Raw genomic sequence first — 15,214 nt, forward strand, 5'->3', positions numbered from 1 at the left:
AGACGTGTGAGGCTGTGGGAAAAGTCCTGTGACCCTCCAGTCCCAGGGAACATGGTCAAACCCAATGTCCTTAAAATGGCTCATCTTGGTCTGACGGTTCCTCAGACTGTGTGCAGTTTCAGGTACCTGGGTTGCCAGAGGAAAAAGCAGCTGGCCCCTTAGCAACATTTTCAAGGCAGAACCAGTGGCAAAGCCAGGGAGCTTGTACTCGTTCCTAAGCATGTGGCAGCCTGAAGAATAGTAAGTAAGCTTTCAAAAATCACTTGTCAAATCCATAAATAAACAAACTCCTAGCCTGAGTGAGGAAGAATTCAGGGGCGAGTGAGGCCCCACCGGGGCAAATGCCATTGGAAAAAGGTAGCTAAGGGCAACAGGAATTCAGAAATCAAAGTTAACATCCTTATAAGCTGACAGGCCTGGGAAATTTGGATTGCATGCAACAGATTTCTTTTTGAAGCTGTATTTGTGGTACTATCTCTATTACTAGAGAGATTCTTTATAAAATCATAAGTGAATCCGTTTTAGGTCACATCTATTAGCATAAATACATCACCTTCATGAGTCTAATCTTTCTGGCAAATTTTGCTTAACAGATTTTTGTTCAGAATTATGGTTTCCTGACAATCAAATTTCTTTCAATAGTTAACAGGAAAAAAATGTTTGACTGTCATATAAAGTAGTGATTTTCAAATATTTTGAATTCAACAATATCTGAAAATTTCATGGCAAAAAATCCCAGATTATGTCTATATTTGAATAGTGTTTCAGTGCAAATATCTATTGCATTTATCTGCCAGGACAGTGCTCTTTGTGAGTCTTCTAAAAAGACTGAAAACAAGAAAATGAAAATGCCTTGGAACTCTGACTACTGCAGATGGATTAAGGGATAACATATTTTAAGAACAGTAAGTTAATGTCTTCCTTTGGCCTGATTCTTTCAATCAGTTGAGGGTTCTTTCTGTAAGATGATTTTCTATATATTAAGTAAAGGTTGAAAGACAAAAATTCAGTAAGGTTGCCTGATTATCCATTTACTGTGCAGGTATATTTGTTTATCCTAAACTCTGTTTCTTTTTGAGTATTCCTCTGCCTGGTATCTTTAAGACATAGTAATTCTTCACAGTATGGTTCTAGAACACTGATTCCCAGACTTGGCTGCACATTAGAATCATCTTGGGAGGTTTTTAAAACTCCTAATGCCTAGACCATACCCCAGACCAATTAAATCAGAATCTCTGGGGTGGAAGTCAGGCATCAGTATTTTTCATAAGTCCCCAGGTGAGTCTAATGTGCAACCAAGGTGAGAACCAGTGTTCTAGAATCATTTGTGTCAGTTTCACTAGGGTAATTGTTAATAGACAGACCTGGGTACAAAATTACTTCTATTAAACTGCAATCTCTATGGATGAGCAAGAGGAATTTGAATATATTTCTGTACTCCTTGATGATTCATATGCACACTGAGTTTTGCAAACCTTTGGCTTATTGAGTTAAGGGGCTAACGTTGACTTGTGAAGTCCTCAGTGAACAGAAAAATCTGAATTCTCAATCTGTAGTCAGAACTCTTTTGGGGTTGGAGGCAAGTCGATTTTGGAAGTTTCCTTAGAGGTCTTTATCTAGCATTGTAATTCTATAGCTTGCAGGTGTCAGTAATATCTTCAGATTAAGTTTCCACACAGTTTTGAAGTGAATACTTTATTAGGACAAATTGATCCTCTAGTGGGCAAGCTAAAATAAAGAGGCCATGAAGCTAAAATTAGAAAGAGTAATTTAACAAAATAATAATTACCTATTAGAATTAAGGATGTAAGAGGAATTTAAAATAGAAAAGGATAAAGCTCCAATTTAGCCTTCTCCCTGAGCCACAACTCATTTTTTTACAATTGAAAAAACTTTAAGAGAAGGGAAAAATTAAAGACCAATAGGACAAAGCATTATATTTTAAAATATTCATCCATTCAGAATATGCTACCCTTTAAGATATGTAAAGTATGTTCTAAAACTTCTCATATGGTTCTAACAAATATCCTACTTAGTGAAGCAGGACAAAAGATTATCAATTCTACTTTTTATAGACATGTTATTTCCGGCACCTAATACAGTATGAAGTTCTCTGTGTCTATTGAGTTGAACTGAATCATAAGAAAGCTGAAGCAAAGAAACATTAAATGCTGAGTCTTCATAAATTGATCAAAATAAAACTGCATCAGAAACCCAGGTCTAATCCAGAATTCTCTCCCTGAAAACAAGCTTCTTCCCAAACAATATGGAAATTACAGGTCATTCTTTTAGCCAGTAGTCCTGAAGCTTGATTCACTTAAGGATCATATGGAAGCTTTTACCTGTATCCAGGATATCGACCAAAGACTGTGATTCAATAGAGCTGAAGAGGGATGAGGTTTTGTTTGTTTAACAAGCACTACCTGTCAGAAACCATATGTAATTGCCAAATATGTAATTAATCCAGTTAACAATGATTGTCAAGACAGCAAATACCATTGCTAATTCTGAGAAAAGTGAAACATATGTTAAAAAAGTAAAATGACTCAGGTCACCAATAAGTATCTGTTGAATGTATGAATCTACTAGTCAATAGTATAAAATTAAGACCAAACTGGCTTACAACATTTTGCATAACGTACAAAGAGGAAAGGGCTTCCCTGGTGGCTCAGCAGTAGAGAATTCACCTGCAACTCAGGAGCCACAGGAGATGTGGGTTCAATTCCAGGGTCAGGAAGATCTTCTGGAGGAAGACATGGCAACCCACTCCAGTATTCTTGCCTGGAGAATCCCATGGACAGGCTACAGTCCATAGGGTTGCAAAGAGTCGGACACAACAGAATCTACTTAGCACACATACACAAAGAGGAAAGTTTTAGATTCTGTGGTGTTTTCTGGTCAACTTCCTCAGTTTGAAAAGGGATTCAAGATTACATTGAGCTAATCTGATAACAAGGGCCTGCTTTAACTTTTCTTTTTTTTTTTAGGGTTTGGTGGGCACCTAGATCAACTCTTCTTCCTCAAAAAATAGGAACCAAGAAAACATGTTCTTTTTTTTTTTTTAATTTAATTTTATTTTTAAACTTTACAATATTGTATTAGTTTTGCCAAATATCAAAATGAATCCGCCACAGGTATACCTGTGTTCCCCATCCTGAACCCTCCTCCCTCCTCCCTCCCCATACCCTCCCTCTGTTCTTTTAAAACAAACTCAAGGTTTCAAAGCTGTGCACAGGTACAGACGAATTCAGAGAATGCCTTCAGTGGTAAGATGGGCAAAGAATTCTGAGAATAAAGAAAGAGTTCTCCCCTAAGGCATTAGATTTATAACTAGGCAACAAGTAAAATATGATTACTTCTAGCCAGACCAAAATGCAGGTCTCACCAGAAAAGTGCTTGCTTAAAAATGTCTTTCAAAATTTCAACTTCTAGACATTCTGGTATTCATTTTATCCTATAATTTACATCTTATAATTTACACACACACACATACACATACAAACATAAATATATATATACACACACGCATATATATGTATATGTAAATGTTAACATATGATATTTTAAAAACATAATTTGACAATTCTATATTAAAAACCAATATTAATCAATATGTCTTCTAAAGTTATAACCTCACGCTATTTTCATTATCAAAAAAGCATTTGTAATGGCTAAAACACAAAACGCTGACAACAAGCAATGCTTGAGAGAGAAGGAAGCTCTCAATCGTTGCTGACAAGCATACAAAATATCACAGCCTCTGTGGAAGGCAAGAGGGCAGTTTCTGACAAAACTAAATGCACTCTTACCATAAGAATTGCACTCCTAGGTCTTTAGTCAAGGAAAGACACGAAAACTCAAGTCCACACAAAAACCTGCATATGAATGTATATAGCAGCTTTATTCGTAATTGCCAAAAGGAGAATAACTATTAATAAAGTGTGCTTTAATAGGTGAATGAATGAACACACTGTAGTACATCCATAAAGTGGAATAGTCACTGGTTAAAAGCAAAAGAGCTATCAAGTCACAAAAGAAAATGGAGGAAACTTAAATACGTATTGCTAAGTAAAACAAGTTAGTCTGAAAAGCCTACATACTATATGATTCCAGCTACACACTGTAGAATTCCAACTGTATGGCGTTTTGGAAAAGGCAAGATAACAGAGTTAAAAAAAAAAAAAATGAGTGATTGCCAGGGGTTTGGAGTAAGGAGAGAGGAATGAATAAACAGAGCACAGAGATTTTTAGGTTAGTGAAACTATTCTGTATAAGGCTTTGGAGGACACATGGTATGCATTTTTTAAAATCCATAGAACTGTACAATACAAACAGAAAATCCTAATGTAAACTATGGACTTTACTTAATATATTAATATCCATTCATCAATTTCAACAAAGTATTAAAAAGTGTTAATCACTCAGTTGTTGCTGACTCTTTGTGCCTGCATGAACTGCAGTCTGCCAGGCTCTTCTGTCCAGGGAATTCTCTAGGCAAGAATACAGGAATGGGTTACCATGCCTTTCTCCAGGGGATCTTCCCAATCCAGGGTTCGAACCTGAGTCTCCTGCATTGTAGGCAGATTCTTTACCATCTGAGCCACCGGGGAAGCCGAAAAGGAATTTGGGAGGGCTTCCCCGGTGGCTCAGATGGTAAAGTGTCTGCCTATAACACGGGAGACTGGGTTCAATCCTTGAGTTGGGAAGATCTCCTGGAGAAGGAAATGGCAACCCACACCAGTATTCTTGCCTGGAAAATCCCATGGACAGAGGAACCTGGTAGGCTACAGTCCATGGGGTCGCAAAGAGTCAGACACAACTGAGTGATATTTACTTTACTTTATAGGGAAAGTGAAGAGGAACTAAAAAGCCTCTTGATGAAAGTGAAAGAGGAGAGTGAAAAAGTTGGCTTAAAGCTCAACATTCAGAAAACAAAGATCATGGCATTTGGTCCCATCACTTTATGGGAAATAGATGGGGAAACAGTGGAAATAGTGTCAGACTATTTTTTTGGGCTCCAAAATCACTGCAGATGGTGATTGTAGCCATGAAATTAAAAGACGCTTACTCCTTAGAAGGAAAGTTGTGACCAACCTAGATAGCATATTGAAAAGCAGAGACATTACTTTGCCAACAAATGTCCGTCCAGTCAAGGCTATGGTTTTTCCTGTGGTCATGTATGGATGTGAGAGTTGGACTGTGAAGAAGGCTGAGTGCCAAAGATTGGATGCTTTTGAACTGTGGTGTTGGAGAAGACTCTTGAGAGTCCCTTGGACTGCAAGGAGATCCAACCAGTCCATTCTGAAAGAGATCACCCCTGGGATTTCTTTGGAAGGAATGATGCTGAAGCTGAAACTCCAGTACTTTGGCCATCTCATGGGAAGAGTTGACTCATTGGAAAAGACTCTGATGCTGGGAGGGATTGGGGGCAGGAGGAGAAGGGGACGACAGAGGATGAGATGGCTGGATGGCATCACTGACTCAATGGACATGAGTCTGAGTGAAGTCCAGGAGTTGGTGATGGACAGGGCGGCCTGGCGTGCTGCGATTCATGGGGTCGCAAAGAGTCGGACACGACTGAGCGACTGAACTGATGGGGATCAAACCTGTATCTTCTCCATTGCAGGTGAATTCTTTTTGGACTGAGCCACCAAGCAAAACCTCATGGCTCAAATATACCATATTAATGTAAGAATTTAATATCAGAGAAGACTACAGAGGAGGAGGGATATTTGGGAACTCTCTGTACTCTCTGCTCAGATTTTCTGCAAATCTAGAACTGTTCTTAAAGCCAAAATCTAATTTAAAAAAGATGCATATAGAATATTAATGCTAGCTCTAGAAACCTTTCTTCTAATTTGTAACACAGTGACAAAATAGTTGCTACACCAAACTATGTATTTCTTACTCCTGTATCATAAAACTTAAAATTCTTCAGCTATTAAGCTATATTCCCAAAGACATTTATTTCACAATCTGTCACACAGAACTAACTTAATAAGCCCTCCTATATATGGATGTCTGAAGAATTGTTTTCAATTCTTTTCCCAAATGAAATGTTCGTATTATGTTGGTCCATCTTTCATTTTCATTGATTTTCAATATAGCTTTTATTAGCCAAAACATAATAAATATTTTGCCTATAATGCATGGTTATGTAACTGAAAGCAGAATTGCTACCTTAATGTACAAGATGACCAGGTTTAGCTATTGAAAGTCTTGTGCGTATTTCTCAAGCTTCAACATGTGTGGGAATCAACTGGGGATGGGATCATTTTGAAATACAGTTTCTGATTTAGTTGGTGTGAGGTGGCACCTGGTAATCTTCATTCCCAACAAGCTTCCAGGCAATGCTGACGCATGACTACACTTTGAATAGCAAAGTTCTAGGCCATAAAACTCTTACCACTGTGAAAAACACACTTAATACCCTAGCAGTTCTTGCAAGGAAGTAAAGAGTTGCTTTGTTTGTTTGTCTGTTTATCCCACTTGAAAAAGCTCTCAGGGATTCCAGCACTTCTAAATTTGCTTTCCCAATATATAATCCATTTCAATTTTATCTATAACCTATGTACAGCTCTATACAGTCAGCAAAAAACAAGACCAGGAGCTGACTGTGGCTCAGACCATGAACTCCTTATTGCCAAATTCAGACTTAAATTGAAGAAAGTAGGGAAAACCACTAGACCATTCAGGTATGATCTAAATCAAATCCCTTATGATTATACAGTGGAAGTGAGAAATAGATTTAAGCGCCTAGATCTGATAGATAGAGTGCCTGATGAACTATGGAATGAGGTTTGTGACACTGTACAGGAGACAGGGATCAAGACCATTCCCATAGAAAAGAAATGCAGAAAAGCAAAATGGCTGTATGGGGAGCCTTACAAATAGCTGTGAAAAGAAGAGAAGCGAAAAGCAAAGGAGAAAACGAAACATATATACACATCTGAATGCAGAGTTCCAAAGAATAGCAAGGAGAGATAAGAAAGCCTTCCTCAGTGATCAATGCAGAGAAATAGAGGAAAACAACAGAATGGGAAAGACTAGGGATCTCTTCAAGAAAATCAGAGATACCAAAGGAACATTTTATGCAAAGATGGGCTCGATAAAGGACAGAAATGGTATGGACCTAACAGAAGCAGAAAACATTAAGAAGAGATGGCAAGAATACACAGAAGAACTGTACAAAAAAGATCTTCACGACCCAGATAATCATGATGGTGTGATCACTGACCTAGAGCCAGACATCCTGGAATGTGCAGTAAAGTGGGCCTTAGAAAGCATCACTACAAACAAAGCTAGTGGAGGTAATAGAATTCCAGTTGAGCTATTCCAAATCCTGAAAGATGATGCTGTGAAAGTGCTGCACTCAATATGCCAGCAAATTTGGAAAACTCAGCAGTGGCCACAGGACTGGAAAAGGTCAGTTTTCATTCGAATCCCAAAGAAAGGCAATGCCAGAGAATGCTCAAACTACAGCACAATTGCACTCATCTCACATGCTAGTAAAGTAATGCTCAAAATTCTCCAAGCCAGGCTTCAGCAATATGTGGACCGTGAACTTCCTGATGTTCAAGCTGGTTTTAGAAAAGGCAGAGGAACCAGAGATCAAATTGCCAACATTTGCTGGATCATCGAAAAAGCAAGAGAGTTCCAGAAAAGCATCTATTTCTGCTTTATTGACTATGCCAAAGCCTTTGACTGTGTGGATCACAATAAACTGTGGAAAATTCTGAAAGAGATGGGAATACCAGACCACCTGATCTGCCTCTTGAGAAATGTGTATGCAGGTCAGGAAGCAACAGTTAGAACTGGACATGGAACAACACTGGTTCCAAATAGGAAAAGGAGTTCATCAAGGCTGTATATTGTCACACTGTTTATTTAAGTTATATGCAGAGTACACCATGAGAAACGCTGGACTGGAAGAAACACAAGCTGGAATCAAGATTGCCAGGAGAAATATCAATAACCTCAGATATGCAGATGACACCACCCTTATGGTAGAAAGTGAAGAGGAACTAAAAAGCCTCTTGATGAAAGTGAAAGTGGAGAGTGAAAAAGTTGGCTTAAAGCTCAACATTCAGAAAACGAAGATCATGGCATCCGGTCCCATCATTTCATGGGAAATAGATGGGGAAACAGTGGAAACAGTGTCAGACTTTATTTTTCTGGGCTCCAAAATCAGTGCAGATGGTGACTGCAGCCATGAAATTAAAAGACGCTTACTCTTTGGAAGGAAAGTTATGACCAACCTAGATAGCATATTCAAAAGCAGAGACATTACTTTGCCAACAAAGATTTGTCTAGTCAAGGCTATGGTTTTTCCTGTGGTCATGTATGGATGTGAGAGTTGGACTGTGAAAAAGGCTGAGCGCCGAAGAATTGATGCTTTTGAACTGTGGTGTTGGAGAAGACTCTTGAGAGTCCCTTAGACTGCACGGAGATCCAACCACTCCATTCTGAAGGAGATCGGCCCAGGATTTCTTTGGAAGGAATGATGCTGAAGCTGAAACTCCAGTACTTTGGCCACCTCATGCAAAGAGTTGACTCATTGGAAAAGACTCTGATGCTGGGAGGGATTGGGGAAAAGAGGAGAAGGGGACGACAGAGGATGAGATGGCTGGATGGTATCACTGACTCGTTGGACGTGAGTCTGAGTGAACTCCGGGAGTTGGTGATGGGCATGCTGCGATTCATGGGGTCACAAAGGGTCAGACACAACTGAGCGACTGATCTGATCTGATGGACAGTAAGCAAGCTACCCATTTAACCATAATATTCTTCTATCCTGTATGAACCAAAGATCATTTATTTCTAGTTTGACTCCTGTATTTCTATGTCTTCAAGCACAGAAAGGTCAAGTGACTGGCTCCACTTATTCAGTAACTTAGAGATCAGGTCTCAAATCCAGGTCTCTGATTCCAAATCCAGTCCTTTTCCCCTCCATTCTCTGCTGCTTCTAATAATGACACACTTCAGAGAAGAGGCACCAGTTTGTTTAGCTCACAAAATCCCAGTTCTAAATTGAATTCCTCAGCCTCCAGTTTCCCATAAACCTTAAGCATGTATTTAAGGTCTTACAGGACCTGAGTCTTGAAACATAAGGTATTGATCAGAGGGAGGGGAATGAGGGGATGGCAAGTGGCCTAGAATGGGCAATGAATACATGAGCCAGGAATACTACAGTGATGATTAAGACCATGGTATGAGGAATGAGTTAGGAAAAATTGAGTCTGTCAGCCAGAGCCAGATTTTCAACCACCAGCAAAAAATTATAGAGTGTACCCTGGCTCTGAGACTTTAGGAACATTGTGTACTTCTCTGGAGACTTGCAAGGGCCAGGAACATGTGGAAATTCTGTAGAGGCCTGTTATAATACAGCTTATTATAAAATGTACACTGCGTGTAACTGGGTTCAATCACCAACAAGGAATGAGAAGCTCGGGATTTTTCTCAGGCTGAGTTCAAAGTCACCATGGCTGATTTTTCCTTGTTATAGAATCACTGCTCAGGCTTTACACATGCCTATCACAAAACATCTCTGGAAAGACAGGGATTTGAGCCCAGAATGTTGACTGCCTTGACATTCACCTGTTCACCTAAAGAGGATATTACTTATCCTACTTATTTCCAAAGATTTGTGACCTAGTGTCAGAGCAGTATCCAGAGTTTCCTCAGTCTGGCCACCCCACCTGAGCCCCTCAATTAAGGGCTGCCTGCACGGAGCACACACACCACAGCGGAATGCCCCCTTGAAATGAGAACAAAGTTTTCATAATGGGATATTGCCCAGTGTCTAGAGGCAGGGTTTGCACCTAAGGGCATAACATCTGAACTATTTTTTTTTTTCCCTATGCAATAGGCTTCTAAGACAAAGAGGGTGAGAGTATAAAAATGCTAACATGTGAGATGGAAGAAACTGGCTTATAGAAAGGACAGAGTGGGCAGTTTTCTCTTTTAGGTATCTTCTCTGAACCCAAACAGAAAAATGTCTGGGAAGCTTGAAGACTGTAGCTTTAGGACACATGTGAAAGAAAGACATAGATATCAGATCAATATAAAAGCAGCATTTTGCAAGTATGGCTGAGCGACAGTGAAAAGGGCTGATAGAAGATTGTTAGCCTCCCACACCCTTGGGAGAAAAGAAACAGTCTAGGGATAAGTCCTCAGCTGGGGATATGGTGTATCCAGTGGGAGAGAAGCAGGCTCAAAGATTCTATCATTCTACTGCAAACAAGAATGATAATGACTTGCATACTTTGCAATCAATGATAATAAAAGCACAAAGACTGTGGATGACTTACTGTGCTGACAGTGAATCCCATTAAATCCTCTGGGACATTTACAAACATAGCCTATGAATGTATCTCCTCGGTACGCTTCACTTATTTCGCAGGTTCCTCCATTATGGCATGGATTAGGAGTGCAGGGACCTGCAAGACAGAAAGCAATATTGCTGCATGATACATATGCTTTAAAGTAGACACTGGGTGAACATTTTGCAATTAACAATTTTACAGAGAAAGTGTTCTGGATATTAGTGCTACAGGAAATGCAGAAGCTGTGAGGGCTCTGGAGACCAACGGCCTGGGCTTGAATACTGGTTTCACCACTTTCTAGCCATGTGGCCTTGGATGATTTATTTAACCTCTCTTTACCTCAGTATCATCTTCTGTGAAATGTCAATACTATAATAATACAATCTACCTCAAAAGGCAATGACAGAGACGAAAAGAATTCATACATATAAAATACCCTGAACACATACATATCAAACATTCAAAAAGTATTAGCACTAAGTAAAACATTGTTACTAAGGTTCCAGATAATAAAATCTCCTCTGCATGTTTAAAATGCAATGCTGCTAAGTCACTTCAGTCGTGTCTGACTCTGTTCAACCCCATAGACGGCAGCCCACCAGGCTCCCCTATCCCTGGGATTCTCCAGACAAGAACACTGGAGTGGGTTGCCATTTCCTTCTCCAGTTTAAAATGCAATACTGAATGGCAATTTCTAGAGTTAAGAACATGCAAGAGCTCTTGTGCCCTGCTGGTGAAAGTAGCATAAACTTAAAAGTCATTGTAACTACATAGGCCAAGTGAAGTGGATGGTTGGTTGCAATACTTTTATTGACTATTTTGAGTTTGTGGTGGGGCATACTTCAAGAGAACTTCAATTTTTGCCAATGAATAGGAAGTAGCTCATTGAAAGCTGCAAAGATAGAGAAGAGACAGAGAGTTATTTTTGAGCCTTGAAAAAGTAACTTCACCAGAATGACTGGTACCTGGTACCTCTATTGAGGTACCAATACCTCAATTGGTACCTCTATTGAGAGTCAATAGAAGTGTGGTGCTCCACCTCTGGGATTGCACAGCTGAATCAGTTCTGCCTGAACCTGGACTCCTCTACTACACATTCTTGCCTCTGGGGTACTCCTTTGCTATGGCTGAGATTTTTTTCAACTGGCATAGCATTTAAGAATACTGTTTTCTTTGCAATAATCCTTCTGTCCTTTCCTTACTTCAGAGTCCACAGGCTTGTGTCAGTCTGAAGGCTCATCCTAACTACTCTTGCGCTTTCTCCCTCTTGTCCATCAGTTATTCCCCCTAATAAACCTTTGCCTCTCTAATTCTGTTTAATAGCTGGTTTCTTGGAGGATGCTGAATGACTCATGGCAGAATCTACACTGGATGTTGTGAAGAAGAGACAAGTTGAAGGAAGAAAAAGCTCTCCCTGGGAGATGAAGAGAGATCAAGCTAACTATATAGCATTGTCTAATTTTTGTCCCCCCTTTTTTTTAAATTGGAAAAACTAGAATATATTTATATGAAACAAAAATCTCTGAAAGGAAAGTTAAGATGTACACACTAGAAAAAGAAAGCAAGTGTTATTAAACTAAGTATCTGACTCTGTATGTAGAGATGAATTCCAGAGTCCTGGAGGGCATAGGAGAAGAAGAGAAGCCAGTGGTTTTTCCCAGGGATGGGGGAGCCTGGTGGGCTGCCGTCTATGGGGTCGCACAGAGTCGGACACGACTGAAGTGACTTAGCAGCAGCAGCAGAGAGAAGGTAACAGTGTTGGCAGGAGAATGGTGATAACTTGAGCCAACTGGTGGGGGCTCCATCAGACAAGGCTATAACAGAGAACAACAGTGAACGGCTACTCAAGTGTGGGTCAATACCCTTTAACATCTTAATGACAGAAAAGGAAATTCACCATCATCACAAAGTTAACAACAGGAAGCCCTTAAGAGTTTGGGCAATGCTATCCTGGAATATTTTATAATTCTATTACCTCCTCCTGCAGCTCTTTGATAGTGTTTCTTACAGTTTAACATTCCATGACAGTCAATAATTATATAACCTAATAAACATATGCATGAAATAGGCAACAATATGACAACTATGCTGTCAAGATCTTTGTATGGCTGACTTTCAAAAAGTGCAAAGAAATCAAGGGGTCCATAATTTTCTTCAGATATCTCCATACCAATTAAAAATAAAAGTTATTCAAGTAGGCAGTCTTGTGCCTTGCAGTACTGGTCAACTACACCAACTAACACCTGCCCTTGAGATGGTATGTTGTCAATGACTGAGACAAGAAGAAGGTGCAACACCAGGGACCATTTTCTCCCATCACCAAGAGATGCAAACCATGCTATAGAAACCTTTCCCCCTCTTCTTTCTCACTTTCTAATTCTTCCCTCCTCTCAAATTAATTAACGTTAACAATGCCAGACAAGTTACAAATTACTTTCAGATAAATAATCTCATTTATTCCTCCCAGCAACTAGAAGAGGTTGTTGTCTATATTATTCTCTTTTACCTTTTTTTAAAAACCATAGGTCAGAAATTTTAGATAATATTTCTCAAATGAACATTACAAATGAAGCATTCGGTCTCAAGCCAAGAATCTGTGACTCTAAAACCTACATTCTTTACAGAATCAGCCAAATGGGGAAGGGAGAATTAAGTATAAGTGATATTAGAACTTTGACTCATCAGTTCACTCACTCAAAATACAAAAATACATGACAGGTTTTTTAATTAACTGATAACTGATAGCCATGCATGTAATTGCTAAAAAAAAAAAAAAATTATAACCTAAGAATATTTGTGAAAGTGAAAGTCACTCAGTCATGTCTGACTCTTTGTGATCCCATGGACTATTCAGTCCATGGAATTCTCCAGGACAGAATACTGGAGAGGGTAGCCTTTCCCTTCTCCAGGGGATCTTTCCAACCCAGAGATCAAATCCAGGTCTCCTGCATTGAAGGTGGATTCTTTACCAGCTGAACCATAAGGGAAGCCCAAGAAATATATAATTTTAAACAAATAAGGAGTGTTAGAGATCATCTAATCCAATCTTTAAATTTTGCAGATAAGGAAACAAGCCTAAAAAGAATTCAGGATTTCTCAAAAATAAAAACAAAAACCTCAACTAATATGGGGAAAACTGAGTTTGAGGAATTCCCTCTAGTAGGAAAAAACTTTTTAAAAACAAAATTGATAAAGCTTTTCTGGCCCAACAGGAGAGCGATGTGATTTCTATCAGAAAGAAAAGAAATATTTCTCATGTTCCCTTCTATTGATACCCTGGAGAAGGTAATGGCTACCCACTCCAGTATTCTTGCCTGGAGAATTCTATGGACAGAGGAGCCTGGTAGGCTACAGTCCATGGAGTTGCAAAAAGTCAGACATGACCGTGCAACTAACACTTGCTCTTTCTACTTATAATGCTGAGGGAGGGATAAAAAACAAACAACTGAAATAGTAAGGCCAATGCCAGTCCTTGGGAGCAGTTAAAGACACGATTATGAGGGAAGTGGTCAACGGAAGTCACTTGGAAGAACAAGGAGCAAATATGAGCCTGGAAGGGATGATTACATTTAATCAAGGCTTCTACATCTCTGGAACAGTAAAACTTGGCTGAGGAGGAGTCAGCAGCTCTGCCTTATAAAGGAAGGATTTAGGAATGGATGGGGGCAATCCCGGAGGGGAGACCCTGCAAACAGAACTGGAAGTCAACTTCAAGGGGCAAGGGGGTATGCTCATAGAAGTATGCTATGAGGCTGTAATATGGGAAGAAATGTGGCTAGTAAGAAACTACCATGCCTAAAATTCAGTTTTGTTTGTAAAGCTACTATGTGACCTGTCTTTGTGGGACTATCTAAGTCTGCTAGACACACAGACCTATGTATGGAATTGGGGGAAGTCAGAGGGAAAGGGCTGTTCCATTCATCAGGCTCATCCTGGCAGAATGGAAGAAGAGTTGCAGCACATGATCCCAAGGAACTCAAGAATCCAGTGGATATAGGAACCTGAAAACTGAGCTGACAGCTATCTAGTCTTAGACACTCTATAGATATTTCCTGGGGGCACAGGCAAAGTCTATCAAGTAATCCTGGTGTAGCCTCTGGAATTCCCCAAAGATAGGAGTTAGAGAGTTGGAGCTCATTTTATTTATATCCGCAGAGACAGCATTGACCTCAGCTAACATCTTGGTTTCAGAGAAAGATTACTTGTAACAAAGGCTGTTTGCTACTGTTATTTTTCCTACTCCAAGAAATTCAGTGATTTTCATTTATATGACAAAGATGACATAAAGCAAAGGTGGCAAGCATTTAACCTTTTAAGAGTGCTTTATATGCTAGGCAACATGAAATACATAGTATTCTTTACAATACTTTGTTAAGAACATATCTTTTTTCTTTAAGCAAAAAAAAAAACAAAAAAACAAACAGGCTTACTCAGAAAGGTTAAGTGTGAGTCTAACCGCAAAAGTCAAGATTTTTTTTTAACACATTCTGCTTGACTACAAACCTAAGTCCTTTCCATTAAGCTACACTTCCTGCCCAGTTACAGATCTGTAGATGAATACAGTCAATCTTGATAGATGCTTCCAGAATTTAGCAAGTACTCACTAAGGCCAAACCCTTCCAAAACCTTCCTAAATGGAAATATTTTCAGCAAATTGGTCAGAGTGTATTAGATATCATGAATATAGAGAGTCTCTGCCATGCTAACAATACTCCACTTTAGCTGTGTTTGAAATCAGCTGTCAAACATGAGTATTTATTTCCCTGCTGCTGCTGCTAAGTCGCGTTGGTTGTGTCCGGCTCTGTGCGACCCCATAGACGGCAGCCCACCAGGCTCCACTGTCCCTGGGATTCTCCAGGCAAGAACACTGGAGTAGGTTGCCATTGCCT

At 39.5% G+C, this 15,214-nt stretch overlaps 1 protein-coding gene across 2 annotated transcripts in view; it reads right to left on the reverse strand.

Moving 5' to 3' along the window:
• Nucleotides 1–15,214, reverse strand: part of EDIL3 (EGF like repeats and discoidin domains 3) — a 480,826-nt gene that overhangs the window by 264,840 nt on the left and 200,772 nt on the right. For both annotated transcript variants that reach the window (XM_019965396.2, XM_019965395.2), the window contains one exon: nucleotides 10,311–10,439. In XM_019965396.2, coding sequence (XP_019820955.1) covers nucleotides 10,311–10,439 — 129 coding nt within the window. The remainder of the gene's footprint in view (nucleotides 1–10,310; nucleotides 10,440–15,214) is intronic.

This window comes from Bos indicus, chromosome 7, assembly GCF_029378745.1.
Source record: "Bos indicus isolate NIAB-ARS_2022 breed Sahiwal x Tharparkar chromosome 7, NIAB-ARS_B.indTharparkar_mat_pri_1.0, whole genome shotgun sequence".
NCBI lineage: Eukaryota > Metazoa > Chordata > Mammalia > Artiodactyla > Bovidae > Bos > Bos indicus.